Source organism: Centruroides sculpturatus, unplaced genomic scaffold, assembly GCF_000671375.1.
Source record: "Centruroides sculpturatus isolate CEXI.00-Female unplaced genomic scaffold, Cexi_2.0 scaffold1147, whole genome shotgun sequence".
In the NCBI taxonomy this organism is placed as follows: Eukaryota; Metazoa; Arthropoda; class Arachnida; order Scorpiones; family Buthidae; genus Centruroides; species Centruroides sculpturatus.
In genome coordinates this window covers 13,968-37,896 of record NW_019385599.1, presented here as the reverse complement: position 1 = coordinate 37,896, position 23,929 = coordinate 13,968, and the positions used below count along the sequence as shown (strand labels likewise).

The window sequence follows — 23,929 nt, the reverse complement described above, 5'->3', positions numbered from 1 at the left end:
CAAACGTGCATTAACAATCGTTTAATTTCATAATCTTCATAATGTAATAACGAGAAATTACAAGAGTATATCACAGGTACTGAGTGTACACTAGCACCTGGAAACTACAAGGATTCCCTTCAACGAAGTCATAAAATTTACATCAACACCCTTGGCACGACTTTTGCACGACTTTTGCACATGCAGAATGCTACAAACTCTGTACCAAAGAATCCCAGAATTTTCAACTTTGCGAAAACACATAAACCGGTAAACCGGGATACAAATTCGGCCTGTCAGAGAAATGCAGTTCTCCTACATTTCTTATTGAAAAGTAACTTGTTAACTTCATTCGTTCCAAAGAAAACGTCCACCCATATACCATCACTAATGCCCTGCAACTAATAGAGAAGCTCAAAGATATTGATCTCAAGGACAATGAATATATGACGGTAATGGATTTTGATTCGTTATATCCATCTATAAAACTACCACCGTGTTTCTGTGCCCTAAGAGACTTTATGCTTAACAACATAGAGAATTCCAAAAAATACCGTAAGAACATTCTGAAACTCAGATTTAATCTGTTATACATCCTTCTTCGAATTTAATGTAAATATTTTCCTACAGAACAGGGGCGTTCCTATGGGCAGCCCTATGTCGCCCAAACTTTGCGATCTGGTTTTATGTCAGCTAGAAAATTCTTTATTGCCGAAATTCAAGGAAGAAGTTATTCTTTACTCTAGATACGTTGACGACGTATTTATTCTTTGGAAAAATAATATCAACGTTCTTACTTTCTTAAATAACATCAATAATAATAATTACGGTTTAAAGTTGCGACTGGACCAGGAAAGCTTACTAATGTCCATTTCCTTGACGTCAACATCATATGCAAAACAGGTGAAATATGCACTAACATCTACAGAAAACCAGGCCTGAATAACATCATCATACCATATAATTCAATGGATCCTAGACAATTCAAATATGTCGCTTTCCGATCGTGGATCAAACGAGCCTTTACTCATTGCACAAATATACTTGATACTTACAGGGAATTAGAATACATTATACAAATAGCACAACAGAATGGTTACCAAAATAATCTCATTAAAAAAACTCATCGCAACTTTTCAGATTAAAACTAATCAGTCTCCATTAATTTAATTAATTAATTAACAATCAACGCATGGCGGTAATCAACTATCATCCCTTCTTAAGAAAAATGATGACGGATATTGCGAACATCAATAATTTACGGATCGTATATCGCCGCAATCCCACAGTATACAAGTTATTGAGAAATGATAAAAAAAATTACAACCAGATCGCTACCTTCGGCATTTACTCTATACCAATCAAATACCGTCGCTTTGATTNAATACGCTTTCGTCTAACTCAGTGTTTTTCAACCTTCTTGAATACGCGACCCCTTTACAAGTTAAAAAATTCTGCCGACCCCCACGGCCATATTAAAACTATGTCAGTGATTTTAAAAACTACTGTACGTATTTAATTTTCTTTCTTGAGATTTAAATATCGATCAAAAAAACTAATTGTACTGTAAAATAAACAAGTACAGCCTTCTCACTGAAATTGTACTTTCTTTTATTGTAGTGTAGGACCTACAAACACTTGTCTTTTTCTTTCATCCGCGACCCCCGTGTATGTCTTTGCGACCACCCTGGGGGTCGCGACCCACAGGTTGAAAAACACTGGTCTAACTCAACGACTTTGTTGGCGCCAGTTTTACATTGGGCCAAGAAATTTAGATTTTGCACACAACCTCACGCACGTAATTGTTCCAGTCTACAGTTGTGCTTTCTAACAGCAATTGATAAAATTCTCCAGAGGTTAATTCCAATCACCAGAAATATATGAAATGTACAGCAGTCAAACACGTAAATCTTCGAACCATTTTTGACTTCTCAAACCCTTTTTTTTCATGGCAAGGCCAGATACAGTAATACCCCGAACTTACGCGATTGGTAGGACCGAGAGATAAACGCGTAAGTCGAATTCGCGTAAGTCGGGGTATAATTTCGCAATTTGTGTAAAATCCAAGTCGGATGTATGTAAGCTAATAAATGTTCTCAAATGAATCAAAAGACGAAATAAGATTAACGAGAACATTTATTTCCTTTGATTCGTTCACGGTTACAAGAAATCACCACACAGTCTCTCAAGTCTCCGTAGATATAACAAACACAGAAATAAATAACACAAAATAAATTGTAGCTACGTGTCGATTCCGCGAGACACATCGGAACATGTACGCTGAACAATAGTGTGGGGGGAGTGAGTAATCAAGACTTGCGTGGCGCTCAAACAAAAGACGAATCTACGAGATTTGAAAATCGCGTAACTCCGGGTTCGCGTAAGTCGGGGTAGCGTAAGTCGAGGTATTACTGTATTGTAAGTTATCTCCATTCCGGTGTTTCGGAGAAGCAAAAATATTATCTGATTTTATGATTTCTTGCACATTATTTAAAATTCCATTTTCTTGGAAAAATTGATTCGCACTTTTTTCGTCATTTGGCAATAGCTGAATTGTAAAGTTCATTTTAACTCGAAGAAAAAGCAAATAAAAAAAACAAGTACTACTAACTCTGAAAACAACATACAGTTTCTACCTTTAGGTTACGCCTTCCACGAGATACGAGACGTAATTTACATAATCTCATGATTTTTTTAAACTCCGCCCGATGGGCACAAAGAGGGCCTCTTTTAGCAAGTCCATTATGGATTCGGCCAGGCACAATGGGGTGGCCGGGGGTGAGGGACAGGGCCACCCGAAGAATTCCTGCGGATTTTTCGACCCGAACCTCATGATGTAAATGAGACGCGATACTATGCAAAGTAAGTTGAAAATAAATTTTAAAATGTAATTATAACTTTTAATATTATTCTAATTTCGAATTTGTGTGTGGTGTGACAGGTTAATGAAAACCGTATTATTCAAATAATACACCACGTATTAACACAAATTTCAATTAACGATAATGGAAATTATTTATTTACAGTTAATCTCCAAATTATTTAAAATACATGATCTCGAAACCATCCATAATATTACACGTTAATCGTTTTGAAGTACTGTACATAAGTCTAAACCGTTCCTCTTTTTCTCTCGTTCACAAAGCTCGTATATCCGGTTACACATGCGGGTCCCGAAGCCGGCCAGTACACAATCCGTTAGAATCGAATTATAATACTAATTATAACTAACTTAACTTAAAATAAATACTAATATAATCTAGGTTAGAAAAAAGAATACAGAAAGGTCATGTTAGAAGGAAATTCCCCTTATCTGTATAACGAGTTGGGCAACCTTCCGACGTTTACCACGATGAATTTAGCGTATACTACCTGACCGCATGGACACGTTCCTTCTCTCCTCACGTGGTTCTCCTTTCGCTTGCTTCTCCAAGAATTAATAAGAAAGAAAAGTCTTCCTACGCTGCCTTGTCGGTTGGTGCCCCTTTTCAGCCCAAAACTAGCCAGAAAGTGCATATAGGTCGGGAAGAGTCAAACAAGGAAAAATAGTGCGGGTTATTTACGTAGATGAAGAAATTACACATAACATAGAATATTAGCGAATAAAACATATATATACATGGTGGGATACGCCACGTTATCCCCCACCGACAAGTAATTTGGTAATAGTGACTAAACACTAGTGTCCGTGATGTAATAGGTGATAATCTATGCGTCGACCTCTCAGCTGACGTGACCTCTTCCGTTGTCTTCTGACTACATCGTGTTGCGGCCCGGTTGGTCTCTGGCACCCCTTCTGATTGTCTCTGGTAATTGGGATGGTGTGAGGATCAATTTCACAGTCCTTCTCCCTTTCATCAGTTGTTGTTAATCTGTCGTCCATCTGAACTAGGGATGTTTTTCCCTTGCTTACACAGCTTTTACTCCTATCAGGCTGAGGTCTGAAGTAGGGTTTAATTCGATCTATGTGGACGGTCTTCTCATCATCATTGTTTCCTACTCCCAATTTCACATTAACATCGTTAATTACCTTAGTTATGCAATACAGACCCATGTATTTAGGGGAGCACTTCTTTTTTTTCGGGTCGCAATGGGGTCTTAACAACCAGACCCTTTGACCTACTATGAATTTCCTTAAGTTCTTATTTTTATTCCAGTATTCGCGTGATTTCTGTTTTCTTTCCTCACTAATTCTCCTAGTGGAATCATACACTACACGCATCTTTTCCACAAGCCGTTCACGATATGACTCAATACATTCACCTTCCCTGGATGGTGTTTCGATGTTAACTTCATGTGGGAAGGTAAGGTCGAACCCATACATGATGAAGTTTGGCGTGTCATGTGTCATGGAGTTTACACTATTTCTGTAGGCGAACATCGCAGCGGGTATGTATTTATCCCAATTTCAATTGTGCCATCTGAGATCTTCGATATTATATTTATAATAGTTTTGTTGGCCCTTTCCACAGCACCATTCGATATGGGCCTGTATGATGTTATTTTCTTCTTTATTCTCAAATTGGCACATAGTTCCTCCATAATTCGACTGGTTAGGTTCGCTCCTCTTTCTGATATTAAAGTCTGAGGGCAACCGAATCGGCAGATGACATTATCGAATAGTGCTTCAGCAATCATTTCGGAGGTTTGTTGTGGGATGGGGATAGCCTCAGCGTATCTCGAGAAGAGGTCTATTACAACAAGGATGTATCTGTTTCCAAGATCAGATTTAGGTAGGGGTCCAATTAGATCCATCCTTATTACTTGCATTGGGCGACAAATTTTATTAAACTCCTGTACTGGTGCCTTCCCATTATGTCTATTATACTTTTGACAGTACAGGACTGAACGTATTCCTTTACCTTCTCTCACATTCTCCTGAAAGAATATTTTCTTTAAACGTTCTGGTGGGTTTTATATATTCCTCCGTGCCCTTCTAACTGGCTATCGTGGTAGAGGCTAATGACCTTTCTAACTGCATTCTCCCCTATGCATTCCCTAAAGCAGGATCTGTCATTTTCCTTGTCCCCCTCAAAGAAGAGAGAGCCGTCGATTATGTCAAAGTCAGTAATAGGGAGGGGTGGGTTGTCGCCACTTTTTCTGTTCCCCTGTATGGTACGTTTTATGGGTCCAAAGACCGGGTCTGTCTCTTGTGAGAGTATTTATAGTACTACGTATGCTTTCACATTCGTTGTTAGCCACGTCTATACTTCCACCCTCAGGTCTCTATAGGTAGTCGGAGACAACGTTGTCAAATCCTCGGACAAGTCCGATTCTGCAATCATATTCTAAGACCTCCAAGGCCCATCTCATTAGACGCCGGTTGTTGTTTTGCATGTTCTTCAAGAACCTCAATGGGCGGTGGTCGAATATCTTTACTGGTCTTCCAAGGATGAGGTAGCGGAAGTTCCTCAGTGCATAGACCAGTGTCATACACTCCTTCTCAATGGTTGAATAGTTCAACACACTTCCGCTTAATCTCTGACTGTAGAACCGTATCGGTCTTACCTCCCGGCTCGGACCTTCTTGTTATAGAGTTACACCAATGCAGTTGTCACTTGCATCTGTATATAGCTGAAACTCAGTATCAAAGTCCGGATGCCCCAGCGCCGGTGCCCCGGAGATTATAGCCTTTATCCTTTCGAAGTCGGATTCATGTTCTTCTGTCCAAGCAAATTTCACGCCTTTCCTAGTCAGGTTCGTTATGCTATTTATTAGGCCAGATAGACCTTCATAAACAGGCGATAATAATTTATCATTCCTATGAACCTTCTCACTTCTCTCACGTTGTTCGGTGGCTTTATCTGTCTTATCGCTTCGAATTCTTCGGATTAGGTGAGATGCCTTTCGAGTTAATAATGTGTCCAAGGTATTTTATCTCCCTCACAAATAAGTGACACTTTTCAGGTTTTAATTTCAGCTCATGTTCTTCTATTTGGCGGATGACGTTGCCTAGAAGTTCGAGGTGCTCCCGTTCAGTTTTCGAGTAAAGTACGATGTCGTCCTTGAAGACGTAACATCCGTTTCCGATTATGTCAGATAAGATGGTGTTCATGACCTTTTGGAAATAGCGCCCACTATTCTTCACCCCTTGAGGCATACGGCAGAGTTGGTATTTGCCTGAGGGTGTAGTGAATGCAAAGATTTCTCTCAACTCCTTATCGGTCGGGATCTGGTAGTATCCTGAGCTCAAATCCAACACGGAGAATATGACACTGCCCTGAAATTGCGTTAGAATATCGTCTACCCTGGCCATCGGAAAGTCTTGGCCAACTATGACCTCATTGACCTTCCGTAAATCCAGGGTTAATCGGATGTCGCCATCGTCCTTTTGCACCAGGTGAATTGGGGAATTCCAGGGGAACGTACTGTTTTCAATTATGCCGGCCTTCTTATAATCGTCAATTTTTTGTTTTAGTTTTGGTAATAAAATGTGTGGGATCCTATATTGTCGGGTGTGTATAGGCCTGTCGTCCGTGATTTTGAACCGGTGGGTAAATTTCGAGGTTCCATTTAAATTGCTCACATGTAATGAGAAGCATGCTCTGTATTTAATAATCATGCTCCTTATTTCCTCTTTCCATGGGCAAGATACTCCGGAGAGGTCCACCTTCTCTAATAGGCTATCATTCATTACTTCATTACATGATAAGGCAATTGTCTGTCCCATAGGAGCATGCCTTATACAATTTTGTACGATATCATCTAATTTTCTTATGATTGATCTATCCTTTGAAAAAAAAAATCAATTCCTAATATCCCACGATATTCCCTCGTGGGTTCGATGTCGTAAACGATGAAATCGTGATTCACTTTCCTCCCTTCTGAGTTAACTATGGTCAGTTCAATTCCCGTCGAGCAGAGGGTTGATGTACCGTTTATTCCTTTCAATAATTCATTAATGTGATGGGTTAGTGCACTTGCATCCTTTATTCTCTTCACCAATCCTTCATCGATTACAGACCGATCAGCTCCTGTATCGATGAGAAAATTCACTGTTTGATTATCGATTTTTGCTGTACACAAGGGCAATCCGCCACGACGTTTCATTAAACTATTGTCCATTTTTACTTGGCATTTACCCCGTTGATTCTGGCCACCATCATTGGGGTTTTCTAGTTTAAATTTCCTTGCCATTTACAATTTCTAGATATATGGCCCAGTAAGTTGCATCTATAACATCTAGGCCCTGCCCTTCTCTCTCCGTTACTAGCCTCAATCTGAGTTTTTAAAGCATCGATTGCAGCCGTTAGTTTTTCAATGTCTGCTCTCATCTGTTTCATTTCTGTTTGGTGTGGTTCATCTCTATTACTATTGGCACTATTAACTTTGCATTCTTGAGGCTCTTCCTCAATCCCCGAAGAATTAATCTCACTTCGTTTCTAATATCTACCTCTTTGTTTGACTATTCTCTCAGCTAACTCAACGGCCTCTTTTAATGTTTGAGGATCAGTGACTTCTTTTTAAATGTGGGGCACTAATCCCTGCAAAAACTGATCCTTTAACATATTTCTCTTTATATCTTTATACAGAGGGGAACTCTTTTCCAGGGTCTCCATTGCAGATTTCAGTCTAAAAGTGTAGCTTCTGATCAGTTCTCCCTTTCTCTGTTCTATACGAATAAAGTTTTCTAGGACGGCGTTTGTATTGCTTATTTGTGGGGAGAAGCGTTCGATGAGGTCTTCCTTGATTTTTTCAAAGTCCGATTCATGAAAGGATTCACTTTCGAATAGGTAGGTGAGCGGTCTACCCTTCAGTCTGGCTCTTAATGTTACAAGTTTTGTTATTTGATCCCATTTCGCTAAACTAGCGACTTGCTCAAAACAATTAAAGAATTGAGCGATGCTAATTGATTCCCTTTCGGCCGAAAAGCAAGGAATCATTCCCAAAAACCCAGAGACAATCGGGGCCTCTTGATGGCTGCTGGAAGACTGTTCACTAGATGTCCTTTGTTCCTCCATATTGGAATTACAATTATGTTAGAATTACAACACTTATGCTACACGTTACACCTTTTTTAATAATAATAATCACGGATATCTATTCACGCTCGTACAGCAGTACATACAAAGGTATCCTCGTATCCTGTCGCGGAAGCCAATTATGTGGTGTGACGGGTTAATGAAAACCGTATTATTCAAATAATACACCACGTATTAACACAAATTTCAATTAACGATAATGGAAATTATTTATTTACAGTTAATCTCCAAATTATTCAAAATACATGATCTCGAAACCATCCATAATATTACACGTTAATCGTTTTGAAGTACTGTACATAAGTCTAAACCGTTCCTCTTTTTCTCTCGTTCACAAAGCTCGTATATCCGGTTACACATGCGGGTCCCGAAGCCGGCCAGTACACAATCCGTTAGAATCGAATTATAATACTAATTATAACTAACTTAACTTAAAATAAATACTAATATAATCTAGGTTAGAAAAAAGAATACAGAAAGGTCATGTTAGAAGGAAATTCCCCTTATCTGTATAACGAGTTGGGCAACCTTCCGACGTTTACCACGATGAATTTAGCGTATACTACCTGACCGCATGGACACGTTCCTTCTCTCCTCACGTGGTTCTCCTTTCGCTTGCTTCTCCAAGAATTAATAAGAAAGAAAAGTCTTCCTACGCTGCCTTGTCGGTTGGTGCCCTTTTCAGCCCAAAACTAGCCAGAAAGTGCATATAGGCGGGAAGAGTCAAAAAAGGACAAATAGTGCGGGTAATTTACGTAGATGAAGAAATTACAGATAACATAGGATATTAGCGAATAAAACATATAAGGGTGGGATACACCACAATAACCAAATAACATAAAATAACAAGTATTACGTATAGTATAAAACAAGAAGTTGAAATATAACTGTTGCTCTTGTACCAATGCGAAAATACGCTAATCATTTTTTATATCAAACGTGCATTAACAATCGTTTAATTTCATAATCTTCATAATGTAATAACGAGAAATTACAAGAGTATATCACAGGTACTGAGTGTACACTAGCACCTGGAAACTACAAGGATTCCCTTCAACGAAGTCATAAAATTTACATCAACACCCTTGGCACGACTTTTGCACATGCAGAATGCTACAAACTCTGTACCAAAGAATCCCAGAATTTTCAACTTTGCGAAAACACATAAACCGGTAAACCGGGATACAAATTCGGCCTGTCAGAGAAATGCAGTTCTCCTACATTTCTTATTGAAAAGTAACTTGTTAACTTCATTCGTTCCAAAGAAAACGTCCACCCATATACCATCACTAATGCCCTGCAACTAATAGAGAAGCTCAAAGATATTGATCTCAAGGACAATGAATATATGACGGTAATGGATTTTGATTCGTTATATCCATCTATAAAACTACCACCGTGTTTCTGTGCCCTAAGAGACTTTATGCTTAACAACATAGAGAATTCCAAAAAATACCGTAAGAACATTCTGAAACTCAGATTTAATCTGTTATACATCCTTCTTCGAATTTAATGTAAATATTTTCCTACAGAACAGGGGCGTTCCTATGGGCAGCCCTATGTCGCCCAAACTTTGCGATCTGGTTTTATGTCAGCTAGAAAATTCTTTATTGCCGAAATTCAAGGAAGAAGTTATTCTTTACTCTAGATACGTTGACGACGTATTTATTCTTTGGAAAAATAATATCAACGTTCTTACTTTCTTAAATAACATCAATAATAATAATTACGGTTTAAAGTTGCGCCTGGACCAGGAAAGCTTTACTAATGTCCATTTCCTTGACGTCAACATCATATGCAAAACAGGTGAAATATGCACTAACATCTACAGAAAACCAGGCCTGAATAACATCATCATACCATATAATTCAATGGATCCTAGACAATTCAAATATGTCGCTTTCCGATCGTGGATCAAACGAGCCTTTACTCATTGCACAAATATACTTGATACTTACAGGGAATTAGAATACATTATACAAATAGCACAACAGAATGGTTACCAAAATAATCTCATTAAAAAAACTCATCGCAACTTTTCAGATTAAAACTAATCAGTCTCCATTAATTTAATTAATTAATTAACAATCAACGCATGGCGGTAATCAACTATCATCCCTTCTTAAGAAAAATGATGACGGATATTGCGAACATCAATAATTTACGGATCGTATATCGCCGCAATCCCACAGTATACAAGTTATTGAGAAATGATAAAAAAAATTACAACCAGATCGCTACCTTCGGCATTTACTCTATACCAATCAAATACCGTCGCTTTGATTCAGATAGTGTTTATATAGGCGCTACTTTGAGAAGCTTGGAACAAAGAATCAAAGAACATAAATACTCTATTAGAAAGAACAACGATAGCACCGTTTTAGCATCTTACGCTAACCAGCAAGGAGTTGAGGTTATATGGGACCATGATTCCATCATTAGACCCACGACTAACAATCACTCCATCAAACATCTCGAAAAGCTTGAGATTTATAAAGCCCAAGGGAAAACTACTTGTATCAATCATAGGGACGCCCACACTCTATCTACAGCATGGAAATCATTCTATGAAGATAAACTGTAATTTTTTACGAAACATAAATTTTTAATAGGAAACTGTTGAGTTCTTTATTTTTATTTAATTTTTATATTCTTATATCCCTTTTATTATTGGGTTGTTCGGAAAGTAAGTTCGTTTTTTTACCACTAGACGGATTAGTGGTATTTTTCCCGCCATTTTCGTTCTAAACCATATTATCATTATATGTTTTGACAGCTAGCATTCTATGGCTTATTTGTAAAAAATTTTGTTTGATTTCGTGCAATTGTTTATTTTTTGTGTCCCATCAAATATGGAAGATCAAAAGCAGCATCTTCGGCATATTTTGCTTTTTTATTACCAAAAAAATAAAAATGCCGTTCAAGCAAGAAAAAAATCGTGTGACATGTATGGTGGAGATGTGTTGACAGAACAACAGTGCCAAAACTGGTTTACAAAATTTCGTTCTCGCAATTTCAGTATTGAAGATGCACCACGTTATGGATGGCCAATTGAAGCCAATGAAAACAAAATAAAAGTACCGATTGAAGCAAACTGCGGAATAACAACACGTGAAATCACTAAGAGATTAAATTTGTCAAATTGAACTGTTTATGAGTACTTGAAACAAATTGGTTTCGTTTCAAAGCTCGATATATGAATTCCATGAGTTCTTAAAGAGAAATGCTCTATTTGGTGGGATTTTAAGGAAATTTTTTTTTGAGCTTTTACTAGAAAATTTAACAATTGATTCGAAAGTGTACTGCATTCGAGTAAACAAATTGCGTAATATCATCAAACAGAAAAAGCTGGCCAGAATTGATAAAAAAAACAGGTGTAGTGTTTTACCACACTAATGTCAAATTTCACACAAGTTTGGTAACTCGTCAGAAACTGTTATAACTTAGATGGGACATGCTATCACACCAACTGTATTCGCCAGATCGAGCACACTCAGATTATTACTTGTTCTAGTCCATACAATTTTTTTTAACTGTACGACATTTACTTGAAATGACAATGTCAAAAATCACTTGGATCGGTTTTTTGTAAGCAACGATCAAAACTTTCATGAATGTGAAATTGTGCTACTACCAGAAACGATGACAACAGATATTTGACCAAAATGGTCAACTTATAATTCAATAAAATATTTATTTATTATAAGAATATTGCGTTTTTTTCCACGGAAAAAAAACGAACTTACTTTCCGAACAACCCAATATATTCATTCCGTTAAGCGCTCATCATTACAAACGCATGCGCAGTTATTATTTTTTCGTAATTTTATGTTCTATTTCTTTAACGTTCTTTTTACTATATCATTTAATTTATGAAGATCGTTAAAGCCGATCGAAACGTTTTTACGACATTAAATTATTTGCTGGAATATTTAAAAAGGTGATAATTTTGATTAATTCATAATCTTCTTTTATAACTTTTATACATACTTAAAGAAAAGAGCAAGTTTGCATTCTAATTAACTTTATATACGATGTAATCTATATTAAAGCGAATACTAATTAAGATGTAAACTCAAATCGGATTTCATGAATTGACTGGTGTCCCGTTAACCAAAGAGTACCTCGAAATTATTTCCTTCCTTGAATTTCGAACCAACGAGGACTTCCTGTATTAATACATACGCGCGATACGTATTAAAAGTAAGCCTAACTCTTGTGTTTGAAAATAATACTTTGCGCACAAACTGAAATCAATCAGCGTTCACAAAACGCGACAATGTTACATAACGGCCGTTAGACAAAAGCATTTTTTATCGATTTCTAGTAAGAATATTACACCACGTCGACGTTTTTCACGCTTTCAATATACAAATTGCGAAAACATCAAACTTATTCATGAAATTTACTTAAATAAATTAAGAGATTACTGTATATATATTTTTAAATTCTGCTACAAACGTTTTAAATAACGCCAACGAAATTAAAACTGTCTCGTTTCAAAGAAAAAAACAAAAATCAAATTTAAATTCGAATTGACGTAAAATAGAATCGCTTTAAACGTCGTTCGAAACATCGAATTCAGTTTTCTGCTTTACTATGGACAGAAAAGGTCGTGCCACAAAAAGCCGAGTGACATTCTCGTCTTTAGAAGAAAGTAGTTCATCACAGAGAATATGTACTCCCATCGGGGAAAATTTGCACCGTTATATTAATGAGGTGATTGACGAATGTGGAAAAATCGTGTTAAAACCCTTCTTAAGCGCCTAACTTACCAACCGCACTTTTTTCACGCGGCGTCTCACAGAATCCATTTTTTTTTCTAAAATTGTAAAATTATTGGCTTCGCTTCAAAAATTATAATTACATCTTTGTTTTCGCAATTTTCTCTACTTTCGAACAGTGTAAAATATTTTTATATTGGCACAAATGCTTTATTTGCATCGAATTTAATGTAATTTGATACGAAAAACGCAAAAAATAAACATATCAAATTTCAACTCGCTGTAATTTATCTCCTGTTTCACCGATTGCTATCGGGTTTGTTTGTAAATGGGGAAGAAATATTACACTTTCAAGTGAAGTGAGTAGAATTTTCTCACTACTGCGAGAAAATTTGTCATCAGACCCCGCGTTACCCCCTACCGCGAAAGTCAATAAACGTTAATTGTTTTATGACTCTATTTTCAACACTTCTCTTCTGAGTTGTAAATCGACTAATTGACAAAGTTTTTACTTTATTTTACTCATAAAAATGTTTTTTTCAATATTTAACAGATAGTTTTCTTAGATCTTTACATATTAATTTTATTTTCAATTTTTAATGTGATATAGTCGTGTGTTAGGCTTAAATCGATCACCAAATATAAAAATGGACATCGCTCAAAATATTACAGAATCCATCAAAATTTCTTGCTGATAGTTTAGATATAAATGTTTTCTGTGCATGAAATGAAGCAACCAAAAAAATACAGGGTGGACCATCAAAAATTCGGCAATTTACGACATGATGTCGAAGGCGTAAATTCTTTTATTTATAACTAAAAATATTCTCGAAATTTAATCAAAAAAATGCATTTGCATCAATACCTAAATGAAATAGTTATGCAAGAAACAAAAATTGTACAATTAGCGCAATTTGTTTTAGCGTAATTAATTTTAAAAATTTTTGTCGCTGTTATTTATCGCGTGGACAAACGCGATTTCTCGCAGAGTATAAGACTTCGCTGAGTGTAATAATAAATTCCGATATCTCGCTTTAAAATCGGGCTAGAATCGCCCATTTTCATTATTTTTGCCGCAAATGTCTCACAGTTTACGATTATTAAATGTAATAAAAATTTTAAATTTTTTAGGAAAAGAGTAAAAATTTAAAAATCTGTAAACGTTCTGTTTAATTTGAAACATTTGTTAGCTAGACACACCTGTTTTCTTTTAAACAAAACAAACTTCAGCTCTTTATCTAGAGCGGGGGAGAAGTTATTGCCATAATTCACACTACTTCTCAAATTACTTAGCAGGGAGAGGAGTCAATTGTCATCGTGAAGCAATGCCGCAAAGTTTATCAATATATATTTCTGCTTCAAATAGTAAATATTTGACACCTTTTATATATTTTTTTCTACACTTTATGCAATAATACACTATAATAAGCGATCAGTTAATTTTTTTTTGCGATTACGCAACATCCGGAAGTAATAAGTTTCCCGGTTAATTTTTTAGCTGGAAGCTTTTGTTAAAAAATCTTCTTATCTAAGTAAAGTCAAATAACATGCAAACTAGTAAAAATACGCTCTAAAATATAGAATATAGCAATTTTTTAACGTTTGTTTACATTCTGACTTTGATCACGTGGATTGGTTCTTCGCGGGAAAATCCAGACCAGATGGCTCTGAAAACACTCTCATTCGTTGAAAGTTGATTCTGTCATAATATAAATTACCAATTAGAGCGTAATAAGCGTAGAAATAAAGATTTTAATGCCAATTAACAGCAAGAACATCTTCCATACACTTACTATAAGGAGGTGGAGTTTCCTGGGAATATTTATTGCTAGATAGTTTTAAAAACATATTTACATGCCTAAATATTGTCGAATTGCCTAATTTAATGTCAAAAACGTTAAATTAGTTGTTTAGAGCTAAAAAACGATTTAAAAAGCAAATTTATTGTGATTGTTTACATTTTACTTTGAAGGTTGGAGGCGGGACTTTTCGCGGCAATTTTTCTTTTCACAAGTCTGTGATTAGTTACAGTAATGTCAACAAAAACAGAAGATACCCAATAAAACTTTAGGAGTTTCCCTTTGATTGTGTTCAACCAACTGTTTGATTTACTGTAAATGGCAGAGGAGTGTAATTACCGAAATATTTATGGCCCAGCGGTGGTAACAAAAACACGTATTGGCTTAAACAAAGTCAATCGACCTACAAAAGAGCGAATCGAAGCTGAGATCGCTGAAAAACTCGAATATAATACAGATGCGTACAATGGTCGCGATCAACAATAGTGATTCTTGCAATCGTGTTTTTTCTGCGGAATTTTTCTTGCGAACGGTCGCAGGGCTTCTGTGAGATGCCGGCATTTTTTTATATTTTTTCCCCGAGTAAAGTTAGCGCGCAATAAAAAAATTATTTATTGCATTTTTTGCAGCTGAAAAAAATTGGAGAACTTGAATTTTTTGAAAAATTTCGAAAAAAAATCCCGCTGAAAAAACTGACGCAGGGCGTCTGACAAACGTCCCGTGATCGTACAAGGGCTAACTCTTATCGAAGCGCGTTTTTTCTTTAATTTCTCGAGTTGATCCATTTTAAACTGTCTACCACGTATAACGGACAGATAAATTCCTTCTACGTTGGATAGGTGACTTAAAATAAAGTTTGACCCAATCTTATTTGCTTGCGAAGTTGTCTCTCTTTTCTTCTTGATCCACCTCGACAGACCAGATGTTTGTCGATTTTTAATGGACTGTAAAAATATGAAAGTACTGCGGTTTTGCAAAAAATAACGTTTAATGCGGAATGAAACACTGGTACAAAATGGCTGCTACAAATGACCNGACCAGATGTTTGTCGATCTTTAATGGACTGTAAAAATATGAAAGTACTGCGGTTTTGCAAAAAATAACGTTTAATGCGGAATGAAACACTGGTACAAAATGGCTGCTACAAATGACCGTTACAGAACTACTCTCGTTCACAAATTTTTTAATTAATTTTTTTTTTGACAAAAATACGGTGGCTCTTGAGGCGCTAACAATGCCCTTTAGTGTGACGAAATTAATTAGTAAAATCGATAGTTTAATTGAAAGCGACGATAGAGAGACAGAAACTCATCTAGAAATACTGGATCAGTTGAGTCGAAAGGAAGAGTCATTGAGAACCTTAAACGGGGAGATTGAGGGTTTCATTACTAGCCCAACTGATTATGACACTGAGATAGTCAATAGTGAAGAATATGAGGACAAAATTATAAGTTGTAAATTTAAGATCCAGTCTCGTATTAAACGATTAGAAGCAGATTCGTCCGTGGTCACGGTGACTCAGGGCCCCGTAGTTCGAAATAATTCCGCTAATATTAAGTTGCCGGAGATTCCTCTACCGAAATTCTCTGGAAAATATGAAGAATGGAGTAACTTTAAAATGCAATTTGATAATATCATTTCGTCAAACGAGCAACTGTCGGCAGAACAAAAACTACATTATTTGAAGGCTGCTCTCGTAGGGGAAGCTAAGAGTTTAGAAACGTTAAACGATTCGTTTGCTTCATTGTTTCAAGCGCTACAAGAAAGGTACGAAAATAAGAAATTAATAGTAGAAACCCATGTTAATGCGATTCTGGACTCTGTAAAATTACCTTTTGAGTCAGCAAGGGGTTTGAGGAGTTTAATTGATAGAATCAATAGGAATATGCGAGCACTAAAAGTCCTAGGATATGAAAGGAATGAGCTTTGTGATATCTTAATTTTAAACATCGTACTTCACAAGCTGGATAAGGAAACTCTAAAACGGTATGAGTTCAGTATAGAATCGCTTCTTTAAACGATATGTATGAGTTCAAAATAGAATCGCTTCTTTAAACGTCGTTCGAAACATCGAATTCAGTTTTCTACTTTACTATGGATAGAAAAGGTCGTGCCACAAAAAGCCGAGTGACATTCTCGTCATTACAAGAAAATAATTCATCACAGAGATTATGTACTCCCGTCGGGGAAAATTTGCACCGTTATATTAAAGGGCATTGTTAGCGCCTCAAGAGCCACCGTATTTTTGTCAAAAAAAAAATTAATTAAAAAATTTTCGAATGAACATTTCGAATGACGTTCCTAAACTAGATAATTTAATTTCATTTTTGGAAAAGCGTTCTCAGATTTTAGAAAATATTCATAAGACCACGTTCGTGAAACCAAGGTGTAGTCAAGATAGAGTTAAACCGAAAAGCTTGTTCGTGAAATGTAACAATTCTATGTCTCATTGTATTTTATGTAAGCAAAATCATCCTGTTTACACTTGTGATTCCTTTTTACGGCTGGAAGCCTCCCAAAGAAACGATGTTGTGGCCAAAAACAACCTCTGTTTCAATTGCTTAAGTGATCGGCATAAGTTATCCAGTTGCAACTCTAAGAGCTGCTGTAAGATATGCCGAAAGCGACATAATACATTACTGCATCGAGAGAAACAAGCTATGATTGGTTCAAATGTGCCAGTGGTCGTCAGCAAACCGACTCCAATCAAGCAAGACCTTAATCCCGACGCAATAGAGTTTCGTGAAAGTATACCTCACTCACTGTCATGCATTGACAATGGAAATAAGACAGTAATTCTCTCGACAGCCATGGTTTGGGTTTTAAATCATACTACCGGAGCCAGCATTCAAGCGCGCGCAGTATTGGACTCGGGCAGTATGTCAAATATCGTTACTGGAGATTTCGCAAGTCGTCTGGGTACCCCGCAAGAAAGAATCGATCTCACAGTCTCCAGTATAAGTGGAAATAAAACCTCGGTCAAGTTTAGGCTGATTGCCACAATAATAAACGGCAATGGATCTTTTTCTAAGAAGCTAGAGTTCTTGGTGGTGCCAAGGATCACGGATTTACTCCCTGTTTCCTCTGTACACATTAGCAAAACAGAAATTCCACGTCAGTTAGCGGATCCAAGATTTGCTACACCAGGCAAGATTGACATGCTTATTGGAGCTGAAGCATTCTTTGAAATAGTTAAGAACGATCAAATTCGTCCATTTTTTACTTTAAACAATAAAATAACTGGTTTTGAGAATTTTTTGGAATTGTATATGCATACAAAATAAGGATTTAATTGATAATTGTATATGCATACAAAATAAGGATAAAAACATAAATTCAGTATCTGAATGCAGTAAATATATTCCACTTGAGCAGAGGGCAAATTGAAAAAGGTTCCTAGATTCCTACTTGTTTTGCACAGGACTTTAGCTTTGGAAAAACTTTTTGAAGTGGCTGAGTAGCCTTAAAAAGATCAATGCCACAAAATTTGTAGTGTACACAGTATTTCTATTTTAAACAATTTAATTATCAATTGTCATTTTTATATTTATATGTGGCAAAAGATAAATGAGAAGATGGATTTTTCCACACTTCTTGCAATGGACATGTCTCATAAATGATTTAACTCCATTGTATTCAATACTAAATGAAGTTTGGGAAGTGAGCTGAACAAATATTGTCACAAGTTAACCAATTTTTGAATTCATTCACTTGTGCCATGAATATCTAGACCAGTGGTTTCTAAAGTGGGCACTACTACCTCGATGGGGGTGAGTAAACTAGTGGGGAAAGAAGCAAATGGGCTGCGGAGATGCTTGAGGTAGGTATTGAATGGTGACAATAGGCGAAGGTTGGGGTCACTGACAACCTTTCCCTTAATTAAATGTTCATGGTTTTTTGTGGATTTTTAAAAAAAAATTAAAGCTGTTGGCTTCTTTCAGTAACATATCGCACAGGGAACAGTTATTGATACAGGCTTTATTGATGGAGGAAATGCATTTTGGGTCTTATTAATGACCCCTCTTCAGTCCTTATTCTTTACAAAAAAAATATCACATCACAGATAAAAAAAAATTTCTGTATTATTATCTGTGATGTAATATTTATCTATCACTTCTTTTGTAAAGAATAAGGACTGAAGAGGGGTCATTAATAAGACCCAAAATGCATTTCCTCCATCAATAAAGCCTGTATCAATAACTGTTCCCTGTGTGATATGTTACTGAAAAAAGCCAATAGCTTAATTTTTGTAAAAAAACCTTTCCCTTTCTTATTAAAACGGGTAAGAAGAAACATTGCATTTAATGGTTTCCAGATGTTGAGAACAATGTTTTGTAAGGACACAGTGTGAAAAAAAAAGTTTTCCTAATATTTTCAAGTCTCTCACACAAAGGAAATGGGTTAGGGGGCATTGGGGTGTAACTTTATAGAACTTAGGGGTTGGTAAACTTGAAAAAATTTGGGAATCACTGATCTAGACTGATTAATTTAAAAAAATCAATTTTTAAATCTCTAAACGGCATTAAGCAGCATGAACAAGTATTTTTACTTGGAATTGCGCAAATATTTGAAAATTTAACGTATTACATCACATCTGTAAATCATCATAAAAACTTTCATAATTATAATGAGAAAGTCATTTTATCATTATAAGTAAACATACTAAATATTAAAAACAATTTTATATAATGTTTCAATTAAAATATAATTTTGTTTCATTTTAAACTGTTTTAAACTCATTTTAAACATGTTAAACTGCCAACACTTAAATATTTTTGTCGACTGCTGGCCTCCGTTTGAAATTCTATAGCCCGATAGTTCAATCAATGTTAACTCACTTATAATTAAAATTTTTAAAAAGCAGTCAAATTCACGAAACAAAAATTAATGAAATCACTTTTTAAAAAATTAAAATAAATTTAAATTTGATTATCTTTTCTGCTTAACAACACACACAATTTCTATAGTCATGTCGCAACAGAAAAAAAAAAGACTTGCAATTAATTTAAAAAATGTAGGCAAAATTAAATAATAATTAAAGTAAAAAGGAATAAAATAACAATTAAAACTCTGGCCTTTATACCAAAACCGAAAATAAAATCAAATGAATTAAAATTAAAATCAAATCAATTGAAAATGAAAGTAATATTTTTAAAAACTGTTTAAAAGTTGTTTTTCAATTTTAAAATTGTAAATCAAATTAATTTTTCAATTCACGTTGTTTATGTGAGGCAGTGACTCTTCACAAATTTTGCTTTAACATTTTGCTTTTAATGTACAGGATGTAACAGAAAGGTGTGTAAAAACTTTGAGCAGTTTTAGAAGGGTTAATTTTGAGTCAAAAATTCTACGGTCATTTTTTGATTGAAGTGTTCATTTTGAGTTATAAGTGATTTTAAAAATGTGACGTCACTTCCTGTTTAGCAAAACACCATATATGAAAATATTTGTTGATAATTGCATGTTAGTTTGATAATCGTTACTTATTATCTGCAATTTTATTAATTTGTTATGTAGATTTTGAGTCATTTTTGTAACAACACATGACTTAATTTTATAAGTATGCTTCAGGCTGACGGTAGTGTTACCACCCATTTAGTTTTCACCTGGACAAGAATTGACTGCCCTGGTGAACTATTAATTTTGTCCGTTGATTTCATAGAAATTGTGAAATTACGATGAAACAAAGTTCTTGCAAATATTTTTACAAATTTACACTATTTTAACAGTGAAAGAACTCACACTCACTGAAACTCATCTTAATTCTGCCATGTTAATCTGTTTATGCCGACGTGTGGTGCGCAACCTGTATTTTTTTGCATGTACAATCATACATGTCTGCAATATCCAATAGAGCTAAGTCATCTGTACCTGTTCTTTCTTAATTTAGGGTTACTTACGTTACTCCTATGCAAGTCCCTAGTCCCTAACTATAACTGATTTAGAACTGGGATGCACGTTATTCATTGCGCATGTGTCATGCACTTCTGTTCAAACAAACCTGGCCTGCCGTCGAGGTCAGCAGTTTTGAAAAGGTGGCAACACTAGCTGACGGTGTAAGTTCTACAATTAGCCAAAATTTGCATATTCGAAATGTTCTTAGAATATGGAACATTTAAAACTTCAAATGTTTAAAATTGCAGATAATAAGTAACAAACATCAAACTAACCTGCAATTATCAACAAATATTTTCCTACATAGCTAAACAGGAAGTGACGTCACATTTTAAAAATTGCTTATAACTCAAAATGAATGCTTCAAATTAAAAAATGGCCCTAAAGTTTTTGATTTGAAATTAACTCCTCTACAACTCCTCAAATTTTTTACACACCTTTCTGTTACACTCTCTATAATACAAATACAAAATACAGATTTCCGGTCAAGCCAGCCGGATGTCAACCCTAAAGTCATCCTATCTCCCCTAAAATGGGAACAGTTATTAGTTTACTGCCCACCGTGACAGATGTCACCTGGTGTACTCTGCTTTGTCTACATAAAAGCTTCCAGTAAACTAATATTTAATTGTTAATATAGTAATTTTAAAACTTTTTAATCTTTGAGTGAAACAAATAATTAATTTTCTTATAAAATGTGGAAGAATCATTTTCAAGAATTGGAAATTGTGATGAGATTCCGATACTCAGAAACTGTCAGATTTTTCCAATTCCAATTAATTGTCCCATCACTAGAAATAATAGGCTTAATGAAAATAACAACAGTGAATTACATAGCTTATTATATAATGGCTTGGATCTCCTATTATCATTAACTGTTAGCATTTAAAATTAATAACTGTTCATGGAGTTTCAAGCTAGTCATTTTCAAAAAATCTATTAGATTTATTCTGATTCTATTAAAGAATGAACTTATTTATTTATATAGAAAACATTATAATCCTTCATCTATTTACTAATATTAAAATAATCTTTTTTCATACAATATTATCTTTTTATGGCAGGATAAACAAATGAAAAAATATATAAATTTACCAATCTAGAGGTAATTTAAAAGATGTAATTCAAATTGCTTTTCTCAGAATGAAAAATTTTTAGGAATTAGACTGCTTTTTGGGCTACACGTTTATTATAAGAGCAAGACTATGACATTAGTACATAAAATCTCTCTGCCCTTAATTTTTAAATTTGTAACTTTGACTTCAAATAGAATCAAGTATGAAGTAGGTTCAATTATAGCAGATGAAATAGGAGTGATTTCAATTCTTTTGTCAAAGCTCAATATATTGTGGTTGTTCGTAACGAGAGATTTGTGAGTGTGCGAATAAACATTACAAATAGGAACACAGGAACTAAAACATGTATGATTGAATATTCCTTTAATGCTCTCCAAACACGTTTTTTTTTCTAGTTTTGTTACAAAGATTTCAACTTAACAGGTTTCTTTACCCTATTATCCTCACAGGAAAATAGGTCGCCTCCTATTCTCGTACAAGTATATAACGTACGCGCACATAACACAAAAACCTTGATAACCGGCTTAAAAACTAATCTTATGTCTAACTTAAAACTAATATAACAGGGAAACGATTAGACTTAGGAAAGTGTAGAAAGTATAAAGAGATAGAGATTACCCGGGTCCACGTTGATTGATCGATATCTTTGGGGAGGTGCCCTTTCACAGACGTGATCTTTTATTCTTCTTTACTGATTCAGCAATTCATTCTCGAGGTTCTCTGATTCTTTCAGTTTTCCTTAGTCCCTCATGCTTCTTCCTTTCTAACTTCGACAGTCCTCTCTTATACCTGCCGTCTTCTTCCCACTTCTCTCTTTGAGCTTTGCTCACTACACTGTACGTTCGTTCCTTTTGAGGTCCAGCCAGAAAGTGTTTTCCTCTCTCCTTCTTGCCTCAAACTATATTTTCTTTTATTTATTTCCCCAAATTTGGAGAAGCACTAATACCTTACTCCTTTATTTCACCTTTGGTTCTGAGAAGGGGTAAGCCTCCCCCCTCAAGTAGTAACGGTCGATATGGAAAGTTCTCGAAGACAATAGAAAGAAAGTAGAAGAATAGAAATAAAATAAGGAATTATGAACTATATACAACTTACAGTATGGCTGATGGCCACAATATATATTAATTAATAATCAATAATGGTAAGCTTACTAAACTCATAAAATGGTACCATAACACATTTAATTATCACATGAATCATATACTGTTTACCAAACATTTTTACATCTTTCAAAATATTTTATAGTGTTACATAATGCAAGATCAAACTCTCCCATTTTCCTTTAACACTTCATGATGCTAAGATCTTACCACCATTCCCCTATTCAGCATTACATAATACTTGAATGGCCGCAAAGATTATTTTCAATAATACTTCAATAATTATTGAATTACTTTACATAAAAATTACTTAAATAAAGTCAATAAAGACTGAACAATAAATTTAGATCTAAACTAACTTACAAAAAAAGTTTATTGAAAATATAAGATAAATGTTTTTGAGATCAAGACCTGACTTTTGATCATTTATCAAGTACAGTAGAGTGTCGTTTATCCAAAAGTCGATTATCCGAAAGAATTCCAGACGGCAAATTTAAATTTTTGCTAGTGCTGTGTCACTGCAATCTTTGGCTATGTCTTGGGCTACTCAAATATTTTACATTTTTGATACTAAATTAACTTCTGAAGTATAATTTTTTAATTGTTTTTTATTTTNGTGGCGCTGCAATCTTTGGCTATGTCTTGGGCTACTCAAATATTTTACATTTTTGATACTAAATTAACTTCTGAAGTATAATTTTTTAATTGTTTTTATATTTTTCAATATATTTATTTTGTTTGTACAAAATAAAGAAATGATTTTTAACGATACAATAGCCACGATTATTATTTTAAAAAGTTTACGTTAAGCTTAACATCGATGAAAATTCAATGCGAAGCGACACGCAACGGAGAAAAATTTCAACATGGGATAGGTTAATATATTTTTTTCGTACATAATCGGTTATCCGAAAAATAAGTTATCCGAACAACCCCAGTCCCCAATTGATTCAGATAAACGACGCTCTACTCTAGTACCATTTTTTAAAATTGAAAATTAACTGAATTTGTTTAATTTGAAAAAAAAGAAAAAGAAACTACAGTAGAGCCTCAATTATTCAACCCAATTGGGGACTGGGGTTGGTCGGATAATTGAAAAGTCGGATAATCGAAAAGTATGAAAAATCCATTATTAGTGTAGTATATTATTATATCCCATGTAATTAGTATATTAATATATTAGTATATCGCTATTAACCTACTTTGCGTTGAATTTTCATCGATGTTAAGCCTAACAAAAATTTTTTAAAATAATAATCGTCGCTATTGTATCGTTAAAAATTAGAAAATTAAGCTTCGTTTAAATACTGGCTCCCTTTCATGGTCGAATGAGTGTTGCCAGCTAAAACACGTAAAAATAATATTAAAGTAGCC

The 23,929-nt window shown here is 35.0% G+C and overlaps 2 protein-coding genes across 2 annotated transcripts; both read left to right on the top strand.

Annotated features, from left to right (window-relative positions):
* Window positions 1-15,718: 15,718 nt before the first annotated feature.
* Window positions 15,719-16,501, top strand: LOC111640465. Its single transcript, XM_023386475.1, has one exon. It carries the CDS (start codon window positions 15,719-15,721, stop codon window positions 16,499-16,501), a length of 783 nt encoding a protein of 260 aa, XP_023242243.1.
* A 177-nt stretch (window positions 16,502-16,678) lies between these two features.
* Window positions 16,679-17,871, top strand: LOC111640463. The gene is made up of 2 exons (XM_023386473.1): window positions 16,679-17,694; window positions 17,825-17,871. The coding sequence occupies exons 1-2, from the start codon at window positions 16,764-16,766 to the stop codon at window positions 17,869-17,871; spliced, it is 978 nt and encodes a 325-aa protein (XP_023242241.1). The 5' UTR covers window positions 16,679-16,763.
* Window positions 17,872-23,929: the final 6,058 nt, after the last annotated feature.